The sequence below is a fragment of the Lindgomyces ingoldianus genome (assembly GCF_010093535.1).
Source record: "Lindgomyces ingoldianus strain ATCC 200398 unplaced genomic scaffold BDR25scaffold_35, whole genome shotgun sequence".
In the NCBI taxonomy this organism is placed as follows: Eukaryota; Fungi; Ascomycota; class Dothideomycetes; order Pleosporales; family Lindgomycetaceae; genus Lindgomyces; species Lindgomyces ingoldianus.
In genome coordinates this window covers 614,527-631,051 of record NW_022985196.1, presented here as the reverse complement: position 1 = coordinate 631,051, position 16,525 = coordinate 614,527, and the positions used below count along the sequence as shown (strand labels likewise).

At 51.7% G+C, this 16,525-nt stretch overlaps 7 protein-coding genes across 7 annotated transcripts; 3 read left to right on the top strand and 4 right to left on the bottom strand.

The window, feature by feature from the left end:
• Positions 1 to 372: 372 nt before the first annotated feature.
• BDR25DRAFT_238032 (uncharacterized protein) lies at positions 373 to 2,216 on the top strand (the record flags this gene model as incomplete). The annotated part of the gene is made up of 3 exons (XM_033685623.1): positions 373 to 676; positions 741 to 2,097; positions 2,156 to 2,216. 3 exons carry the CDS (start codon positions 373 to 375, stop codon positions 2,214 to 2,216), a joined length of 1,722 nt encoding a protein of 573 aa, XP_033543006.1.
• Positions 2,217 to 2,354: 138 nt separating this feature from the next.
• BDR25DRAFT_359946 (uncharacterized protein) lies at positions 2,355 to 3,266 on the bottom strand (the record flags this gene model as incomplete). The annotated part of the gene is made up of 6 exons (XM_033696174.1): positions 2,355 to 2,554; positions 2,599 to 2,714; positions 2,821 to 2,852; positions 2,979 to 3,054; positions 3,107 to 3,173; positions 3,227 to 3,266. 6 exons carry the CDS (start codon positions 3,264 to 3,266, stop codon positions 2,355 to 2,357), a joined length of 531 nt encoding a protein of 176 aa, XP_033543005.1.
• A 1,690-nt stretch (positions 3,267 to 4,956) lies between these two features.
• BDR25DRAFT_306329 (uncharacterized protein) lies at positions 4,957 to 5,724 on the top strand. The gene is made up of 2 exons (XM_033690602.1): positions 4,957 to 5,203; positions 5,452 to 5,724. The coding sequence occupies exons 1-2, from the start codon at positions 5,125 to 5,127 to the stop codon at positions 5,607 to 5,609; spliced, it is 237 nt and encodes a 78-aa protein (XP_033543004.1). The 5' UTR covers positions 4,957 to 5,124; the 3' UTR covers positions 5,610 to 5,724.
• A 2,305-nt stretch (positions 5,725 to 8,029) lies between these two features.
• On the bottom strand, positions 8,030 to 9,168 carry BDR25DRAFT_79917 (phosducin). The gene is made up of 3 exons (XM_033699069.1): positions 8,517 to 9,168; positions 8,235 to 8,464; positions 8,030 to 8,143 (listed from the first exon to the last, which is right to left on the bottom strand). The coding sequence occupies exons 1-3, from the start codon at positions 9,087 to 9,089 to the stop codon at positions 8,125 to 8,127; spliced, it is 822 nt and encodes a 273-aa protein (XP_033543003.1). The 5' UTR covers positions 9,090 to 9,168; the 3' UTR covers positions 8,030 to 8,124.
• Positions 9,169 to 12,413: 3,245 nt separating this feature from the next.
• On the bottom strand, positions 12,414 to 14,008 carry BDR25DRAFT_79836 (guanine nucleotide-binding protein, beta subunit). Its single transcript, XM_033699067.1, has 5 exons — positions 13,762 to 14,008; positions 12,966 to 13,678; positions 12,807 to 12,896; positions 12,637 to 12,756; positions 12,414 to 12,582 (listed from the first exon to the last, which is right to left on the bottom strand). Exons 1-5 carry the CDS (start codon positions 13,874 to 13,876, stop codon positions 12,565 to 12,567), a joined length of 1,056 nt encoding a protein of 351 aa, XP_033543002.1. The 5' UTR covers positions 13,877 to 14,008; the 3' UTR covers positions 12,414 to 12,564.
• Positions 13,753 to 14,827, bottom strand: BDR25DRAFT_79857 (uncharacterized protein). The gene has a single exon (XM_033699068.1). It carries the CDS (start codon positions 14,570 to 14,572, stop codon positions 13,886 to 13,888), a length of 687 nt encoding a protein of 228 aa, XP_033543001.1. The 5' UTR covers positions 14,573 to 14,827; the 3' UTR covers positions 13,753 to 13,885.
• On the top strand, positions 14,695 to 16,393 carry BDR25DRAFT_336676 (Metallo-dependent hydrolase; the record flags this gene model as incomplete). The annotated part of the gene is made up of 6 exons (XM_033693125.1): positions 14,695 to 14,714; positions 14,807 to 14,917; positions 15,286 to 15,349; positions 15,446 to 15,689; positions 15,743 to 16,014; positions 16,066 to 16,393. The coding sequence occupies 6 exons, from the start codon at positions 14,695 to 14,697 to the stop codon at positions 16,201 to 16,203; spliced, it is 849 nt and encodes a 282-aa protein (XP_033543000.1). The 3' UTR covers positions 16,204 to 16,393.
• Positions 16,394 to 16,525: the final 132 nt, after the last annotated feature.

Below are 16,525 nucleotides of genomic sequence, written 5' to 3'. Positions count from 1 at the left end.
GCAAGAGGCAAGCCAGAGCGGCGACAACGCTGTAAATAGCCACACCAATCATGAGGCTCTGCGGCAGGGGTTCAGCTGGGGGGGGGGGGGGGCGAGCCAAGCCGCGACAGCAGGAAAAGAACACGACTCGAGTGCGACAAAGGGGTGACAGCAATTTGGCCAGCAATTTGAACGCCGCCCACCCAATTCTTTTGCCAGAACACCACAAACGCCCGTGCCTTGGATAGTTCTATAACTGTATGTCTTTCCCTTGCGCGCACCCAACCTAAGTCCCTGATGGTCTGCTCGTGCACCGCCGCCGGCATGCTCACTGATTGTTCTTCGCAGTCCCCAGAATCCGTCCATGCGTCCCTAAAATCCTCCCACCCCCATATGTCCAGCGGTGTTGACGTCCGACGACGTCCCGGTATCTGGTCGTATTTCAGTTTCACTGGTGGTCCCCGCAGACGCACTTCCGTGTCGCTACCACGCAACGCCAATCCCAACAACGACCCCTTTGAGAAGGCGGACCGTCACTCCCGCCATCGCTCGACCACTTCAACCAGCTTCATGAACGATCTCAAGGGCGCCGCGATGAATCAGGGGCAGAGGACCCGGTACCTGAAGACCGGGGGAATTATTGCTTTTATTCTGCTGGTCTTGTACTTTATTGCACCGCGGGATGGCATATCAAGCGGTGTGTTGGACAAATAGGTGGATACCTGTGAGAATCTCGCATGACTGACATGATATTGCAGGAGGGTCCTTCTCCGAAGGCAACACGGCGGCAGAAGGCGCCGAAACATCGAAATGCACACACTCCATCTCTAAAGACAAGCCGCTCATCCAGTACGCCCTCATGATCGATGCCGGAAGCACTGGCTCCCGTATCCATGTCTACAAGTTCAATAACTGCGGCTCCACCCCTGAGCTCGAGAGAGAGGTTTTTGAGCAAACGGAGAAGAAGAAGGGTGGTTCGGGCCTCTCGTCGTACGGAGCTGATGCCGAAGGTGCTGCCAAGAGTTTGGATGTCCTGATGGACGTGGCCGTGAAGAATGTCCCTGCGAGCTATCAGAAATGCACGCCGGTCGCTGTTAAGGCGACTGCTGGCCTCCGCAAGCTCGGTGACGAGAAGAGCGACGCTATCTTGGAAGCGGTCCGCCGCCGCCTTGAAACTGCATATCCATTCCCCGTTGTTGCTGCGGATAAAGGCGGCGTTGAAGTCATGAAAGGCGAGGACGAGGGTGTATATGCCTGGATCACAGCCAACTATCTCCTCGGTAAGATTGGTGGCCCCGGCGACAGCCCCACTGCTGCTGTCCTGGATCTTGGCGGTGGCTCGACTCAGATTGTCTTCGAGCCCACTTTCAAAGGCAGCCCCGATGGCGGAATGCCGACCAAGCTTGCAGATGGTGACCATAAGTACGAACTCAACTTTGGTGGCCGCCAATTCACTTTATACCAGCATTCCTACCTAGGCTATGGCCTCATGGAAGCTCGCAATAACCTCCACACTGTCGTCATCAATGCTCTTCATGAGGAGAACAAGTCTTCCGGGTCGACCAATTGGTTGCAACAGGACATTGTTAACCCATGCATTGCTCCGAAAATGCGCAAGGAGGTCGAAGTTCATCTTGGCGAATCCCACCCCCTCGGCCCTTCCGTCACAGTCAACATGACGGGCCCTGCCGAAGGCTCCCCTGCTCAATGCCGATACATTGCAGAGAAGACTCTCGAAAAAGAAACCGAGTGCAAACTTAATCCGTGTGCCTTCCGCGGCGTTCACCAACCATCCTTCGAGAAAACTTTCTCTCGTGAGGATGTCTATCTCTTCTCCTACTTCTACGACCGCACTTCCGTGTTAGGAATGCCAGAGTCTTTTACGCTAGACGAGCTGAAAGATCTTACTCATCGTGTCTGCCACGGACAGGACTCGTGGGATGTCTTCCACAGTGTTGAGAAGGCCATGGAGGAACTCTCCGGGCGCCCTGAACACTGCCTTGACTTGAATTACATGGTTGCGCTTTTGCACACTGGATACGAAATGCCTATTGACCGGGAGGTCAAGATCGCCAAAAAAATCAAGGGCAATGAATTGGGCTGGTGCTTGGGTGCCAGGTATGTGTTTCCATCATTGTAGACTCCAAAATGTCCTTTTTGACTAACATGTGTATAGTCTTCCCCTACTTAGCAAGGAATCTGGCTGGAAATGCAAGATTAAAGAGATCACCAAATAAGCATGTTGTTGCATAGTGGGTGTTTTCAGTTGCAGGTTTCTTTTCTTACAACACACTTTTGGAAACTACTTTTATTTTGCATTGGGTAGGCGTTGCGCCAATTTCCCTTGGGTTTCATGTTACATGTGTCTCGAACATTCAATTGCGAAGAGCATCAATGATACGCCGAGCATTCTCACGATCAGAGCGATTCGGGTGGCCATTGCAAGGCTTTGGCTGGGAAGGGAAGGGTGTTCTTGTAGACGGGGTAATGATATATATCCAATATGTTGTACGTTTTGATGTGATGGTTCGTCGACGTTGCGTGATGGCTTTGTGAAGAAGCCTCGCCACTCCGACTTCAGCGCATTTTAAGGACGATTATAATGTCTATTCAACCCACTAGCAAAATAGCGAGTACTTACCCATAGGGTTGTGTTGGAGAGTTTGTGGGATGGGGAGGCGGTCCGGGGAGATGGCAGGGGGGTAAGGAGAATTGGGTGGGGGTTTGTGCAGGAGCTAGAGGGGTGAGAAGGTTTAGGGTTTTAGTTATAGGAGTCTTAGGCAGTGATGCCCAGGGGAGGAGGATCCTCTCGGCTTCTTAGGTGTGCTTTTCCATTTTTACAAAGATGCCCATCGGTGAGCCAGGAGATTGACCTTATAGGCTGTGGCAGAGCCACAGATTGCGTCGGTCAGTCCTCTCTAATCTGTCTTAATATCTATCTAGTCTACTACTAATATTCTATTGATAGTTCCTAAATTATAGTGGGTGGTGAAATAAACCTTGGGCGCAAGTTGATTTACGATAACTAGGAATCCTAAGTCACTGCTGGGCTGCTCCTTTAAAAATATGAAGGTCCTGCAGTGCACTCGTTCATCTACGAAAAGAGCCGTCTAGCTTTGGCGTCCACGGAGAGGACATTATACAGGAAGATCGCATCATGGATTCGTTTGTGGCCCCTTGATTAGGATGCGATACTCATGCCCAAAGCCTGATACGTCCAGAAATACCTTCAGGGCAACCCCCTGACACTGTGCCTCTTCACGAGCTATGTGATTCCTGCAAGGCATAAGTGTGTAAGTCCCAGGAGCTAGATGGCCTGCGCACAATGGCCCGCCCAGATAAATGGGAACGACTAGCCAGTGTGTTGAACGGACTATATCAACACTATTTACCTTTTACTGCGTCAGACCTGCCGAGCGGGTTTCAGTGGTGCCATCTCTACACTTCTATAAAGCAGTATACCCAGAATCGGGGGTCGCAAATCTTTCACCTTAGATTATGGAATCCAATAGACGAAGCCACAAGTACACAAATCTCGTTACTCATGCGACGAGAAACACATGTTTTTAGTGAGCTTATTGTCTCCATGGGGGTATCCAGGTACTGTTTCGACACTCCACGGCTTCAAGATTACTTGACATCTCACTAGACTTGCCAGTTTTTTTACCCGCGACACAGTTCACGAAGAGCAACGTCTAACAAGGTTCTTGAAACTTTCTGGCAGGGAACTGATGTTAATCTGCAGTACTCAAGTGATCATTCCGTCCCACTATGTGAAACTCAGTCATATGTGGGGTCCCCAGCCGTCACGGCAACTTCGTTTTGAGGGGTCAATAATAGGGGTGTTTCAGTTTGATATTCCCTTAAACTAACCTTCGACCATCTATACCGAGGCCATCCAGGTTCCCCGCCTTCCTGGATACGAATATTAGTGGACGGGCTCGTTATGCATAATCCCATATTCCAAGAGAGTTTGGGAAAAAGAGGCTATCAAGATAGCTGGAGTATGTGTCAATTGGATTGCAGCTTCTCCTACATTCCCCCGCCCTGTGATGGAAAGCTAAAAGGCCCAGTCAGGCCTCCGCGCGTGGGTCCCTTGCATCAATTGTCCTCCCATTGATGGGTTAGAGGATTATATATTCTTCTTGACTACACTGATGCTATGTGGCTCGACCCAGAGAATGGTCATTGTTTCCCCAAGTTTGGGTCCTCCATGGGTGTCTTTTTTGTCCGCGAAACATATCTTAGCAGCAGACTCTGGGATGGGGTATTACGGATTGTTCTCCAACGAAATTTTCAGCCGAATTTCTCTCCATTGGTAGTCGAGGTACAGGAGGTTTTGATCTCAGAGGAAACACTCTATTCTTTGCTCCTCCGCGTTTCACCCCTGAGTGGGCACATATTCAATTCTAGGGACGGAATTCACATCACCGATATCTCGTTGTTTAGCGGCACTTGGAGCGGTATCATTGGTGACTATACATGTAAGAGATTTACTAATGAAGCTGACTGGGCGATGGCTCTTGCAGGGATTACACGTATTGCCAACAGTTTCAGTGTGTTTACTTATCTTTCAAGTCTGGGATGGATCTTTTCTCCCGTTGCCTGCTATGGACAATTTTCCACCAACAGCACCAGAGCGTGCCCGAGCCTGGCACGCTTACCGTACTAACCTTGTCTCAGTTTTACGCGTCTTTAAGTCGAATTCGACTTTTTTCTATACACTTATGTTAACAGACTCCAAACTGGGGCTTCAAGAGAATAAAGCTGGGTACCATGTACGTTACCCTAGAAGAGGCATCCCCAGGCCTGACATTCACGCCAAGCCCACCCCAGACTTGCTAAGCGATCCTTTCCCTTCCACGTTAGCGTTCTCCGCCAAAACGAGCACAGCATCCACCCGTGAAGGATGCCTTATGACGTCAACGCCCACCCACCATCAAGCACGAGAAAATGATAGGTATGCACCCCTCACGACCAAGTCGGACAAAAGACTCCACGCACACGACAAGAGTACCCAAGTTCTCTGTATCAGAGATTTGAAAATCTTGAGAGGAAGAACAAGAATACCAAGGTTAATCAACTATTACCGGCATTCCTTACCAACTCACGAGAAGCCCGTATCGAAAACTAAAGATTAGCAAGATGGCAAAAGAGCCTCTTACATCGTATGTCGCTCCTCCGTCTACTGGACATGAGATTGGGGTGATTTTTGGGTTCATTGGTATGTTGTTTCCGTCTCCTTTCCATGCATGTATGCAGCTGTACACTTTCCTCGATCATGGATATATCAGAGTACCTTTCTAGCCCGGCACCACCATACCTCGAAATGCTTTCCTCGTATTAATGACACTATTTTTTCATTTCTATTCTACGCTCTCTCTCTTCTTCTTCCTATCCCTACTCTCCTCCCACTTAACTCCAAATTGCACAGCATCCTGCTACTGCTCACACCCAACTAACAACCACCAGGCTTTATGGTCCTCTGCATGATAACCTATGGTTTCGTATGGCAAATCGGAAACAAGCGTAGTCAAAAGAAAGAAGCGGATCGAATTGCAAAATTGAGAGCCAGTGGCCTCATGCGAGGGGAAAAGGAACCTAATACGGAGCCTATGAATGGGACCTAAGTATAGCGGGTGTGATGTTGTGCTGGGGATTGATCAGGGAGTGGGAAGGGGGTTGCAAGTGGAGCTTGGTGGCTCGATATTGGATACCCAGGGTACTTTCGTTCTTGGATCTGGACTTAAATGGGGAGGGGAGGGTGTATGGGGAGATGAATGGATGGATTGACGGCTTGACGCCTACGAGATTGCTGGACCTTAAGGGGTCCTATTCGGATTTCCAAAGGCACCGAGTAATAAATATATGTTGTCCGGCTACACAGCAGACCCCTTATCATGCTTCTTTTGTGGAGGTCTCATGAGTAACTCGCTTCTGGGTTAAACTCTTCACTCACTTTCTGAAGCCGGTGTTCCTCAGCTTTCAGGCCATTTGCTTACAATTTGGTCCAATCTATAACCCAGCCTAAATGACCCGGAATGGCACCGCTTCCTAATCCAGCCCCCAACCCTCGCCGTGTTGGAAGCGCTCCACCACCCCACTAAGTGCGGCGAGGCTCCCAGCGTGGTGCTTTGTAGCATTGTCTTGCACCTTGAATATCGGTAGCGAGGTCCGGATTCGAGATTGAAGGATGGAGCGGAACGGATGCATACGTAGATATGCGTGCAGGACATGCAAGCACATGACATGGGCCGGAGGAATGAGGATGGATGAGAGTGAGCCGGGGTACGGAGGTGATAAGTTTGGAGACGAGACGAAGGATTGTGAAAGTGGATTTGATTTGGTTTGAAATATTTTCGAAAATAGGAGGGATGATGGCGGTTGGGATGAGAATGATGAGCTTTTGCTCCCCTCGCCTCCAAGACACTCATCGATCGGTATCATGACGGACCAACATCCAGCGATCCCGAGAATATACAACCCAACCCAACCTAACATACCATACAATTCATTGTCTCAGAATGGGGTTCGCTTTCTGGCATTCCCCCCAACCTCTGCTGTGCCACTGACCTCCCAACACAATTCTCAACCTTATTGAGTTTCATTCGCGCAGAGCAGAACCCGCGAAAGGCTGTGCAAACTTAATCCTTCTACTCCTACTCCTACTCTTGCATTTCCGATTCCAAGGAACCGACACCGTCGGATATCCGAATCCACACCATTGGCGATGTGTCTGGCCTGGCACTGCGGTGCGACCGTGAAACGTGGGGCTGAGGTAAGCCCGTGCAGCCCAGCCTCACAATCTACGGGTTAGATGAAAGTCTGAGGGTAGTGTGGCGAGGCAAGCAATCAGGTGGTATGCTTTCTGACAATTGATCACAACGGTTTGTCCGTTGTCGCTAGTAAAACCCGGTCTGGAATCGGATCTATCGGAGTCTGACTCTGAGTCTACAAGGTGAATAGATCACTAACCCTTGAACCGGTGCAAGATCCTAAGCAACAAAAGCCAAGCCAAACCATGCTAAACCAACTCTGTACCTAGTCCCCGTAATCCCCCTAATGCATCTGCCGATGTCCTCTCGACAAGAATAAGAATCTGAGGTGAGGAAGAGGCGAGCTAAAAGCACGTGGAAGTGGGATCAGGCTGCCAGCTTGCCTTGCATGATGACTACGACTTCTCTAAATAATGTCCCGAGAAGGAGCTCTGAGCGAGCGAGGTAAGAAACACCGAGAACGGTGTGAGGGTTTCAGTAGGGTAAGCATTTGATATTAGGAATGGTACGACATCGAACGGTGCTGCATCCGGATTCTGCGGGCGGAGTTGGGTTTGACAATGCATGGCAGACGGACGGACAGAAGGATTGAGTGAGGAATGGAGTGATGTTGAGGCAGCGATTGATCCGGGATGAGAATGCACCAAAGGTGAATTAGAAACATGCAAGATCCGCGAGTCAAGAACAATCGTAAATGAAAGTGAGAATTACAATTAGTCGTTTCTATTCTGTTCAGATCACTTAATGCACCTATTCCAGTCTAGTGCAGTCCAGCATCGACTTCGACCTTTTGTTCGCGGAACAAACATAGAACCTTGACATATTGGGGGGTATACTCATACGCACAACACGGACAATTTCGCTCCTCCCATCCTTCCCTTCCAAGTCTGGAAAAGAAGACCCAGAGCATAGCATACCATCCACGCCATACCAGAGGTGACCTATTACGACGCCGAAATCTAACGCCAATGCTACGCCAGCCTGTGAGAGAGGCCCATGAGAAATGCAAGTCTATACAATGATGCCGAGCCAAGGAAATGAAATAGTCGTTATGAACAGCGGGTCCGTTTGCCGTCTAGGAGATACAAGAGAGAAGGGACATAGGAGAAGGAACCGGCTGTGTCGATCCTTCAAGTCCGATGAAGGATGCAGGTGCGAGGGTTGACCGCACGTGGCCATATGCGGGGGTCGGATGTTGATGTCGAGACGCAAGACCGGACTTTGACTGGAGTGACCGATGCTGGTTGAAGCAACGGAAGGTGAAACCTTTTCGAATCAAGGATCAAAAGTAAACATGCGGGAGAAACAAAATTCACAAGGGACGTAATGGAATGCACCGTGGGGCGGAGGTGCTGTGTGAGCAACATGTTTAAAATAGAATCTGGTGTCTGCAAAATGCCCAGTCAGCTGAAGTTCTGTTTCACTTTGTGTGGAGTGCTTCCAGCGGAGTGGCTGCACTAGTGCATGGTTCAAACTCACCGCCTTAAGCACACTTCCAAGCTGATTGGACTTAGTTCCGAGTCGTCGGGAAGCTCCTCCATCAGAGGGACGAGGCCGGCAAACTTGTCACCGCCTCGGTATGCGAGTATAGCAGGCACGCCTGCGACTTCCATTTCAGCATCTTCGTAGTGCAGCTTTACGAAGCGTGTCGTGTTGTGCTTCTTTGCAAGCTGGCGGACGCAGTCCTCGACCATGGTTGAAATATCAGACTGCCAGACAGGGTTAGCGTGTTACAAGATGGGACGGTAGTCCACAGCATACCATATGGTCGAAGATGAAGACGACGACCACGGTGTCCCGCGGCACTCGCTCAATGGCGTCGAGGAAGCCATCACCGTCCACCGTCGGCAGGTTTCCGTATATCCGCTTGCTAGGGCTGGTTGTCCGCGAGCGTATCCGCTGGCCAGCATTCTGTAGCTCGCGCAGTCTCGACTCTCGCCACCGCTTCATGAAGCCCTCCTCGGAGTCTTCCTCGGGCGACGCCTTCTCGTCCTGGTACGTGGTCACGTTGAAGGAGCTGGGCGGCGTGGTCTTCCGCCATGTGAAGCGGCGAGCCTGCTTCTTGGCCTGCTCGAAGGCATGTGCGTCCGCGATGACGCCCTTGGGGCCAGTGTTGGCCTCGGAGCGGATCTGCGGGAGGTAGTAGTTGGAACGCATGTCGGCGGGCAGGTCGAGCTCGTCGTCGGTATCTGGCTTCTCGGGGTAGAAGTCGGTGTCTTGAGCGTCGTGGTCGGAGAGGTCGGAGTCGTGGGCAGCGTCCTCGGGGTGTCTCTTATCTAGGTCCTTTTCTCGGAACAGCCCGTTGAATTCGTCTTGGGCTTGGGAGGTAGTCATGGCGAAGGAGAGAAAGGGACTCGGTGCTCGGAGGCAGTGGCGGTATTTGTATGTTTGGGCGGGCAGGCGCGGTCGGTGTGGTGTGGGCAGGTGTGTTGGGGAAGCATGCGGCAACCAGCATTCACCAGCAATCCAGGATGATGCTGTGCTGCGTCCACTCAGACGCGCCTTGGCATGTTCTCCCTCGTCTGCAGGGGCCTCACTTCTATTTTCTGGCCTGTTTCAGCGCCGCCATTGGGCGCCGGCACGCTGGAAAGCTTGACAAAAAGCACTCGGAATGGCCTCGTGTTTGGGCGTGCTGCAGGGCAATCCCTCTCGTCGCTCTTCTGCTAGGGCTGAGCTGAGGCGGTCCTCCACGCGACAGCCAGATTGGCGAGCAGCAACACCACTCCTGAAACGGGCTCCTCACCAGCGAAACAAAGGAGCCACACGTCCATCATAGCACAGTCCGCATGTCCTCTGCGCCCTAGCTGTCAGAGCCAGGCCGCGAGCATCATCACTCCATCTGCTCGCCCCTCGCTGCCCGTCTGAAACGCGACCTGCAACGCTCCTCTCGCGCGAACTGGTCGTCCCCGTCCCCGTCCCCAGGCATGCTAGCTATCGTGGCCTAAAAAGAAAGTCTGATGCGCGCTTGCCCGGCAGACGGCATCGGAGTGCGGCCTTTCCATCATGCTCGCAGCTCGCTCTCCCAGGCTTCTTCATGCAATTCATCCGTGCCCTCACGGCGCTAATTCACCCTGCCAGGGATGCAGGCCGACCACTCATGCCATGCCCTCGCGGTTTTTTTTTTTTTCCAACAGATTTCGAGAAAGGGGCTTGCATACCCTCTCTCCACACGAGGCTCGCCGCACCCCGGCGCCAATTTGCTTCTGAACGTGCTTCTAGAAGCCTCCTGTGCATCGGGTTGCAAATCTCCCTTCGACCCATCCCTACCCACCGTCCTCGCCCGGAGGCACCCGGAGACCTCGGAGAGACCCAGAGCCACCAAGCAACAGATTCGCAAGTCACGACAGCTGCAATCATAAAAATAGTGGCACAGACCAGTCATACCCGAGTAATATAATGCCACGTGCATACAATCCCTCTCGTGTCATTTTTTTAACTAAGTGCTAACTTCGGACCTCGTTGCCTGCAGCCTCGTACAATGTTCCCAGGAACTCCTGAGAACTGCTCTCCAGCTTGCACTTGCGTACATGGACTCCAATTTTACTTGGTATGCTGGTGGTTGGCGGTGAGTTTGTGACGGACTGCCGCCCCCTTTCTCAATAAGTTACGAACTTGCGGTACATATGCGTGTCCCCCCGGGCTGGCCTAACATGCTACACTCGCTTCCCGAACACGTCCAAACCCAGAAACCACACCTGGACACCTTTCCCTCCATGACTGGCTGTCTGCTTTACATACCCTTCTCAAACGAGCCCTAAATCCGCATTCCTCATTTCAATCCCCAAAAACATATCCCTACACAAGCCACCTATATACGCAGACGTAATCCTAAAATACCCTCACCCTTCCATCCTCTCATCTGGAAGCAGGCTAGAAACATACCCATGCCCTGTTTTGCACCAGATCTCACCGCATGAAAATGTCGATGGAACCTTCCCTTGATGAACCGTTCGCTAGCCGTTCCAGAAAGCTATTGTTACGCGAATCCTCCGGAGATTTCGGTTCGTTAAGCAGACAGGCAAGGACATAGGCATTAACACGCTTACATTTATTATCCTGATATCAGATCTATACTTCTTGACACTATTAGGAGGAGAGATTTGGACCTTATCTTGCCTTGTGTTGACGAACCACACCGTTCCTTCCACGTCCGTCTGCGTCCTTGGGGCGGAGATTCCGGAAAGCTGGGGGCCGCCAACGTTAATAATAATTAACGCTCCAATAATTTTTGTGCATCAATTCTCTCATCTCCCTTTTCCATTCTCCATCCACCCATTTCTCACACCATCAAACATCCCTCCCCCAATCTGACATCTGTAGACGCCGGTGGCTGAACTGAACTCACTAGTTCCTGTCCCTCGTCTAAAGCAAGTGAAGTCAGGGATTCGACACGTGGAAAAAACATGCAGAAGTGACACGAAAACTCCTGCCGACTCGTCTATCGTCGCGGGAGTGGAGCGTTGGTGGCTGGCTAACTGTCTAGCTACTCATATGTCTCTCTTCTAGCCTGCTACTAACAAGCTGGACTTTCGAACTCATGGCTTCTACACGACGGTATTGGCTCGAGGATCAAGATTGCGTTGCGTTAGTGATCATCCATGTTCCATGGCTGAGGCTAAGGGGAGCTCAGAGACAAGGTGCCCGGGGCATGCACGTGTGACTTGTCCCAACACTCGGTGGTAGTCTTAGAAATGAGTTTTATTACGATAAGTTGTTCGAGGCAGTCGATAATAAAGGATCCCAACACTAGAGCAACAGTACCTACAACTAAAGCTGCCATGTCCACCCACCCGTCCATTTCATCCATAGTACACTTCACATCTCACACCTCACATAGAAAAAAGACAGACAAGACACAGGCCAGAAACGCACCGGATATGACAAAGACCCTGAGAGAGTGAAAAGTAGATACAAGCATAGCCGGTGTGGGGTGGAGAGAAACCTCAGAACTAGTATCTCACTGCTTGATAGCACGCACATGCTTCCCGCACGACTAACGAACCCGGAATGCATATAGGAAACCGCTCACCGCGCTCCTCTCCAAAGCTCACCCAAGTAAACCACCTGCTTCCGTCTGATCCATCTCCACCCACATCCCTCACCATCCATCACCACCGGTGTCGATTGAAAGCCGAAAACATAGAGCAACCTTCCGACTCGCCCTCACATCGCACCCATGCTTCCTCCCTGTCCAACAAACGCACAGAAGATAAATCTGCTTTTAATCGACCAAACAACGAAAAAAGGGATGTGAGTTAAACAAGTAGGGAACGCTGAGTAGAGGTAGGCACACGCGACAGACACTACGGACAACACAGAGGCTAAAGTTGTAGGAATTTGATGGAATTTGCAGATCGGGAAACAGCACCCCACACACCCCACACAGATAGATGTACGCAGAAAAGGCCATCCCGGATAATGAACTCGGTGTGAAAAAACAAGTTTCCATTTCATCGGAAAAGAAGAAGAGTTTAGGAAAAGTGGTATGGTAGAACAACGACTTCGCATCCCGGCCTTTGGAAAGAAAAGAGAAGAAAAAAAAGTTTCCGAGCGCCTCGCGTTGTTCCACCGGATGATACAATGGCCGTATCCATTCCCAAAAATGGAGTTGTATTATATTGGTTGGCACCCAGGCAGAAGCCGAGAGGATGGTGTGTGATGGGAAGCGATATGAGGATGTAGAGGGTGTATGAGAAACGTACAAGGCTTTTTTGTCGTAGTTGGGCTACAAATTAAAGGAGAAGTGCGCACGGAGTCATCCTCGTTGAGATTGCATTATCACATGTAGTCACATACCAAGCAGCGTGAATTATGCCCAGATGCGCAACTGCGTGCCAAGTCAGCTATATGTGACATGATATAGGGTGCATATCAAACTTACCATGGAGTCCCATGAGCCAGTGCAGAGACTCAGCGCGTCATTACTTACACCGAGACAGCTGACTCGGTTGTCGTGTCCTTGCAGTGTCCCGACACGCTCTCCTCGAAGTACATCCCATACCTATATTTGAGTCAGTCTCCCTTCCACCGATGTGGGCCAGCCCTACGCACCTTGCACTCGAAGTCATCGTAACCAGCGAACAACAGTCTGCCAGAGACCGAGAAAGCTACCGACGTGATTCCACATACGGGTTCGGGGATCTATGGACCGAAGCGGGTTAGTAATCCGCAAAAGCAAATCACATTGATTCATAATCAGGCCTAACTCACGGTGTAGCTCTGAAGCTCGCGGTCGGCGCGGATATCGAACAGCCTGCACGATGCGTCGTCCGAACCTGTACCGAAGGCGTTTCCATTCGGGAAGAATTGGATGGCGTTAATGTCGGAGTCATGCGCTGCAAAGGTCTGCACACACTTCTGCTGTCGAATATCCCACAGTTTGGCGAAGGCATCACAGGCTCCGGAGACGAATTGGTTGTGATCAAGCGGATTTATGCTCAAGCTCATCACGTCGCCAAGATGGTCGGCAAATTCGTGCACCTTCGAACCAGTCTCCAAGTCCCAAAGCACGCAGGTCATGTCGCCAGAAGAGGTCAGGATACGCTTGTCACTAATGAATCGACAGCAACTCAGGTATCCGGAGTGGCCAGACAACTCGCGGGCAACACGGGTCGGGCCCTCTCGTGCAGAGAGATTGTAGATGGAGCAGATGTTGTCCAGGCCACCGCACGCCACATAATTCCCTGAGGGTGAATAGGCGCAGGTCATGACCCACGAAGATCGGAGGGGAATGGCGTGAACTTTGTTTGTTGTGTATGCATCCCAGATTATGAGCTTCCCATCCTGGGAGGCAGAGACGAGGTGCCGTCGGTCCGTTGACCAATGCATAGCATAGATCTTCGCCAAGTGGCCCTTGAGGGTGCGCTTGGTCTTCATGGTGAGGCGCGGGAGGGCATCGACCCGCTGCTTCGCAACATCGCGAACTGTAGCCAATCTGTTAGCGGAGGGCGCTCAAAGAGGGTTGCGTTGCGATGCGGGACGGGGCCCATGGGTCAGCACGACGTACGGGTTGTGTCAGCCAGCTCGTCCTTCTTCCGTTTTATCCTGTCCTTGAGAGCCTCGGCATCACGGCGGGCGATCTGGATTTTCTGTTGGATAGATTCTGCGTTCATATCGGCCATAGTACAGTGTCAAGAGTCGGGGCGAAGGTAGGGTGTCGCGGAGGACAGCGTCGAGAGGCGAGGCAGGCAAGATCCAGGGGCCTCGCGCAGGGACGCAGCTGCAGCGGCCGGAGACCGAGAAGAGGCTAAGTCAGGTGCGAGCGAAGAAGCAGGCAAGGCGACGGGCGCGCGCAGAGCAACGGCAATTGCTCGCTCGAAGAAGTCGGCGGAGACAACGGGTGAAGACAGGTCTGGGGGAGGAGGTGTTGCGGCGGTTGTGCTGGAGATGAGGTACGAGAGCGGCCTGGGTGAAGCTTGGCCTTTGGGGTCCGTTAGCCGAGTAACGTTGCTGGGGACGCGGAGCGAGGAGGGCTGCTTGTCTGCAACGCCGCGGGCAATGAAAGCAAGAGGGCAGCGACAGCGACAGCAACAGCAACAATGCGGGGTGCAGGTGAGGCGACGCGGGAGCAGGCTGCCGTTTCGCAGTGAAGGAGTGGTCGTGATGGGCACACAGTTCGTGGGGAGTTGTTGCGAGGGCGCTCCTGCCATTCGTAATCTCGCAGGCTGCTGTTGCTCCTTTGGCAAACCTGCGCTAGAAAGAGCGACCCGTTCGAGAAGCCGCCGCTGATTGGCGCCTGCTACACTTGGACAAATTGGCTTTGCACCCATCACAGGCCCGTCCACCGCTATCGAAAGCCGCCTCAACATCACGACCATTTACCTTCAGCCATCGCGTACCCAGTTCTGCTGTTCTCTTGGCCCGCAGGAGTGTCGATCCTCCGTTGCAAAAAGTGACACTTTCCCTCGCTGCTGCCGTCGACGTCGACTTCATCAGGTGAATGCCCAAGATCGAGATATCGTCGGCCTCCAGCCCCCCTTCTTCACCCCTCCGGGCGCCAAGAGAGCTTTGACTTCCCTTTCACGGAATGCTAATCTGTGCCCCGTTTCCAGCTTCATGCTCACCTCACCGGTAGAGTGCCGCAATGATATCTGGGAGCAAAGGCGTGCTCAAGACCCGACGCTGGAGCTGGAGGATCCCCTCATCGCCATTCCTCCAGGGACGTCGATTATGACATTAAAACGTAGGAACGCCACCGCCGTTTGATCTTGTGTTCTAAGATTTGAGATTCCCCAGCTCTGCCTGCAAGCCTGGGTCTGACGTGCATCATAATACGCGCACGTTTTGTGTTATAAGCCAGGTTCCAATTCTCCGATCTCTTTCCTGTCATGGGTTTGCCTGCGCTCCTTCTTTCGATATTGTCTAGCAGTCTGCATATCTCCTTTTGGTGTTTGTTTCTTCATTGCTCGAAGCAGCTAGCTATGTTTTGGAAACCTTCCGCCCGACGTGAAACGCAGAGCGTGATTCAGCACGTCGTCCATGCATGAGACCTGGCCTTGTAGGGAGCAACCGGCTGATGACGCGTGATCAGGTTCTTCCCGCTTTTCTCGTCCTACATATACAGGCTATGCAATAGCTTTGCCACCATAGAGTATGTTTAAAAGCTAGAATCAGCCTCTAGGATGCCATTATACTAATAAGGTTGACGTACAAGCAGATATTTAACTGAAGCAGTCTTGCATGACTTCTAGACCGATGGCGTGGTCTATCTGGAGCTTCGCACCACACCAAAAGCTGTACCAGAGCGCAATATCACGAAGGGAGACTACATCAAGACAATCCTCAGCCTAATCAAAACGCACAACGAGCCAGAGAGCAGTAGCATGCAAGCACACCTCATCTCTATAGATCGGCGGAACACCTCGGCCGAAGCCGAGGAGGTCGTCAACTTAGCTCCTAAATATCGCTCTGACGGAGTAATTGGCATCGACCTATGTGGGACCCGGCAAGTGGGGACGTATGTATTTTCACTAATGCCTCCACACGAGCGAAGGCTGCCGGATTGAAAATGACGTTACATTTTGCGGAGACTCAAGTCTCAGCTACTGACCAGGAGCTGCGTGCGCTACTTTCCTGGCAGCCGGACAGGCTCGTCCACGTGATTCATGCACAGGATGAATCTCAGGAAGTCATTAAGAAGCGTAACATCGGCCTCGACTTGTGCCTGAGTTGTAACGCTCACGCTGAGCTGATAACCGGGGGCTACCCAAACCATCACTTCGGTATGTGGAGGCACAGCGATGTTCCAGTGGTCTTATGCGTACGTCGGTAGTCTCAAACTTAGGCAGATCTCCCATTTACGAGCTTCCAGACCGATGACGTCGGCGTCTTCTCCAGTCCTCTGTCTTACCAGTACTCCCTTGCTGCTACACATTTTGGTTTTGACCGGAAGCAGCTCAAAGAACTTTGTGAACGCGCGATCGACTCTATCTTCGCCGGGCCAGACTAACGTATACGGCTGAGAAGAATCTACTCGGAGTTTACCGGATGGGTGAATTGATGTTTGAGAGGACCGGATTCTGTACAACATTCGAGTTCAGTTGGATCAGACTAGAGGCACCTTTGCTGATCAACTCTAGAAATAGCATCCGCCAACACTGTCCGCCAACGACTCCGCACCGAGTCTGTATTCAAATCAGAAATAAATTCCTCGTATTTGATTTGCGTTGTGAAGCGATGGCACCCTTCAAGACATTTGGATTAGCTTATTCGGCCATAAACAAGCCACTCATGTATGTCCAGGCAATCTCCACAATCTCATCGGCCAAGCC